Below are 4590 nucleotides of genomic sequence, written 5' to 3'. Positions count from 1 at the left end.
GATCAATAGACAGACAGCTGTCTACACACTACAAAGGACTTACTCTGCTGCCTTCTGTACTATAGTAAACCAGAAATACCAACTTACAGCTCAAACCTGCACCCTCCCAAGAAACAAAAATACTACAGCATTATATATATTAAAAAAAACCAAACCAACAAACAAAAAACCCCCCACAAAACCACCACAATTTTCCCACTAGAAATATTACTAATATTTTCAATAAACATTCACCTCCCACTACCACAACAAAATCTAAGAGAATGGGAATGATAATCTTATCATAGTGCTCAACAGCAGAGATTGATGCCATGACCTGATTTACAAGAGTTCACAACCTATGTACTGCACTACAGCACTTTTTAGCACTTCAGTTTCAATTCTTAATAATTTTTGGTAACGTGAGCACAGATATTTTACAGTTTGTGTTGGTTTGTTCCTCTTTATGTGAGCTTACTACTATTTAATCATTCACTGCATACTAATTTATTTTTTTAACTATATCTGGTTTTAACTATATCTATCATCATATGCAGTAGACAGTAAATTAAAATGTTGTGAGGAAGAAACAAACTTGGAAAAGAAATAGATGTCAAGTACTTTTACCTGAATTACAGATAAACTGCAATGTCACATCCCACAAAAACAAATCATGTGCCAGTAGAGACAAACACAGTCTTGTTCTTGAACTCTGGTATTTATCCTTTTGTACTGTGATCTCCTTCCCACGTCAACTTTAGGATATCTTTCACTAATCCAAGTTTTCCATGGCATATAATCACATGATTTATTTGTATCATATTTCCATTTCAGCATGGAAAACCCACTGCTGTGCCAGCAGTGCAGGTGAGACAGTGTCTGCCTAAAGTTTACAGCTAATAAATTAGGGTAAGATGGCACAGCATTTAATTATTTAAGAATTGCATTCATTCCCATTACATACATCAACTTGTCACTTAATGATAATATTCAAACAGTACTAATTTGACTATATGATGAACAGCAATTAATTCTATTGTATCTATGAGTAACGTGCCTTCGTACCCCTACAAGGATGAATCTGCTTTCTGTTTGCTGATAAAGATCTAATGTAACTCATAAAAAGCAAAGGTTCACCTTTTAATAATTAACACTATTCACTGCTTTTAGAGAGGCTAAATATACATTAAAACAAAAACCATTTCTGAATGTCAGTGTTTCAAAGGAGAGAGCTGCTCAGAATATACACAGTGTCTCTTCCACAGAGGTTTAACCTGGCCTGAAAGTGTCTCAGCAGCTTCCACGCCAGGAACCATCCAACTCCCACCTCAGGAAACATCCAAGCCTCACAACAGTGACCAAGGGCAAAACGTCAGGAAGGGCTCTGGCAGAAGACAGACAGTGAGGTCAGGTGTCTGTATGGAGCTGCTCCTGCAGCACAGGCCCTCTCCCCCCAAACAGGGTTTAGTTCCTATGGATGCTTTTGTTTCCTCTGAAAGCTGCTTAATTGTCAAAAATAGCTCCTATCAAAGCTAATAATTTGTCATTTGAAACAATTCTCAAATATAAGACATGGCAGCAGCCAGCAGGGAACCTGCCAGCCTTCCCTGCTGGAAACCCACCAACAGCTGTTGTGGGACAGCAGCTCCTTATCTCCTTCTCTCTCGTGGCTAACACCAGCCAGGGCTCGTCTCAGGGAGTTCCCCACAGCAGCACCAGCAGAAGGACCCCTGAGCTTCAGCCTGCTGCCATCACAACAGGCATCGGCAGCTGAACTCCTGCAGACTCTCCCACCCTGCTACAAACACATCTGCTTCCCCAGCCAGTCTGCTCCTGCTCCTTTTTTCATCTTCCCAACCTCCTTTCCTCTTCCTCCTTTCCCCCTCAGACACCTCAGTCCCCCCCAAGTGAAAGCAGCAAGCAAACAAAAGGCCATTCAGCACATTACCGGGGCTCAAATGAACTCAACTGCTCCATCAGTTTTTCCCAAGCTCTTATCTTTGAGGCTGTTTTCCAGAGGGTACATAAAATACACTCCTTACTGTAACTGGGAAGCAAGTATCATTTGGCTGCAGGGTTCTTCTGCACATTAAACTGCCAGGACTGTGATGGAAGCAGTGTAACATTTGGTGTAGCAAATTCAGTAGTAAGTAATTCCTAGAGTAGGAATTTCAGGTAGATGGTGAGGACATAGCATAGAAAACACTTTATTTATGATTTACAAAATCTGTTATTGTTTCCAGGTAACACAGGATTAAAAAATAAAATCATTTAAAGTCTACAAAAATCTAAAAGTTTAGATTATTTTCACGCAAGCATTCTCATTTATGGTATATAATCACACATGCTTTTACAACCACTAAAAATAAAACATTCCTTCCATGACTTGAAACTAGCTCTTTTTTGAGCATACAAGAAACATCATAAATTGGATTAAAGCAAACCTACACAACCTTGGAACCCATAATGTCAAACTTACAAAGTTTAAGAAAGTTAGTTCTCTGAGGACTAGAACAACGATACATTATAAAACTTTTTCCATGGGAGCCATTTCTGTGAAAACAAGCCAAAGAATAAGTTTAAAGCTGACATAAAAATAAAAACATGGAACAAAGTTAATTTCTGGTGTTATTCCATTCAGTTACACCATGGGTCAACTTGTTCCATGATTTGTAGAAATACTGTCATGATTCATCACAGTAAAAAAAAACCACCAAAAACTTACTTAATGAAAGAATCAAATGAACTAGATGAACTAGGAAACAATTGTCAGAAAGATTTCAAATTAAAAGTATATTTTCCATCAGCATTAAATAAATTCAATTTTCTTAAACACATTTTGAACTTCTCAAAGCAAATTTGTCAAATTAGTATAAGAAGCGAACAAGAATGAGCTATTATAATGCCAATATTACCTTAGTCAAGCAGATTAACTCTTGCTAATTATTAAATTACACATCTGCTGCATATTCTCAGTTCACAAGTTCTAATTAGCTGTTTGAAAGTGTTCCGGGTGGTAGCTGAATATCCGCTGTGCGTACGGATCGCTGTCCGTGGCCAGTTTCTGTCCCGTGTAATGGTGGTAGCTCTCGGGATGGAAGTGCTCACAGTGCAGGCTAATCCATTCCCGTTCAGTACTGTACCTTTCTGCTTCAGCAAGGATTCTGGTGAGAGCCATGATATAACTCAGGGCCATCTGCAGGGTCTCATACTTGGAGAGCTTCTTATCCTGGCCCCACTGCGGGACCACTTTCCTCAAGCGATCAAAGGCCGTGTTCAGTCCTTGCATCCGCCGTCTCTCCCGGGCGTTGGCAGCCAGTCTTCTCTTGGCAGCGTTCTCCATCCTCTCCGAACTGCACTTCACAACACAGCCCGCTCCACTTCTGCACTGCATGTCTGATTCCACACCTGAATCCAAGTGACTGGATTTACAGGTTTTCATATTTGATGCAGCTTCAGTTTCACACACACACACAAAGATTACTTTGTAAAAATTAGATATTTAGAAAGTGGTCAGGAAAGCACTGGTTTGAGCTGCCTGCATACCTCTTGAATCTGTTTCCAGATCTCAGTGACAGAATATTTTTCTTAGCTTCTTTAAAAAAAAAAAAAAAAATCTTCTTGTTCTTCTGGAAATGTCCAAAAATGTTTCTTATAGTTTAAAGAAAGAATGAAGAATTTTTAATGTCTTATGCTTTCATTCTTTTAATTTCTTTAATCTCAAGCAGAGAGAAAACAATGAAATCTCCCTTCTCAGAATGTATGTTACTGAAGAAAATGATCCATATAATCCAACTAGGATTCCAAATGACTATTTCAAATGAGGGAAGTTCTGATGCAGTTTAGGAGAGTATTTTGAAATGGTGAATGGTTGCGATCTGAAGATGTAACTTCCTAACAGAGATCTCTCCTTTGGCTCCTGCCGGCCAGCAATGACTGTGTTGTATGGACAAGATGAGGCTTTATAGGAACTGCAAAAGCCAAACAGGTGGTAGCAGGTGGGCAGGCGGCACTCTGCTTCCATCCCAGTACCTTCCCACCCTGGGAACTACAGGGAGGGAAGAAAAAAAAAAACCAGAACAGTAAAATCTGAACATTACAGCCTTCATCTGGTGAGAAGTCTTCCAAAGCCATTCTGTCCAGCCCTAACAACTTGCCATCTGGAGTAGTGTCTGGCTGACCCTGGGCAGTTAAGCAAAAGATCTTTTCAAAGGATAAATCTGTTGCAACACAGGGGGAAAAAAAAAAAAATCTCTGTGCATTGTAGTATTTGTACGTTAAAGCACGTGAAAATTCTGGGGAAGTATTGAGGAAAGAAGAAATAACTGTTTTAATGAAACAGGAGAAATAGCCTAATGATATATGGCCAAGAATAATGTTTTGCACATATGGTACCAAAATAAGCGAACTCAAACCACTAGAAACCCTTCAGCAAGCACAATTTTAATACTGCATAAACTACACAACATTGCAGTCAGAACTGTATCTTGAGAAAAATGGGGATTGAATATTCGCCTGTCAGCAAATTCAATGTCATGAAATCACTGAAATATCCTTAAACAGTTAAAATGTAGCTATGGATTTATCTAATAATGATTGTAAAAATATACA

General features: G+C 39.0%; 1 protein-coding gene across 1 annotated transcript; it reads right to left on the bottom strand.

Moving 5' to 3' along the window:
- Positions 1-2166: 2166 nt before the first annotated feature.
- Positions 2167-3586, bottom strand: ATOH7 (atonal bHLH transcription factor 7). Its single transcript, XM_027694074.1, has one exon. The coding sequence runs from the start codon at positions 3419-3421 to the stop codon at positions 2966-2968; it is 456 nt and encodes a 151-aa protein (XP_027549875.1). The 5' UTR covers positions 3422-3586; the 3' UTR covers positions 2167-2965.
- Between the last annotated feature and the right edge of the window lie 1004 nt (positions 3587-4590).

This window comes from Neopelma chrysocephalum, unplaced genomic scaffold (assembly GCF_003984885.1).
Source record: "Neopelma chrysocephalum unplaced genomic scaffold, ASM398488v2 Primary Assembly neopelma1_96, whole genome shotgun sequence".
NCBI lineage: Eukaryota > Metazoa > Chordata > Aves > Passeriformes > Pipridae > Neopelma > Neopelma chrysocephalum.
This window is presented reverse-complemented; position numbering and strand designations above follow the sequence as displayed.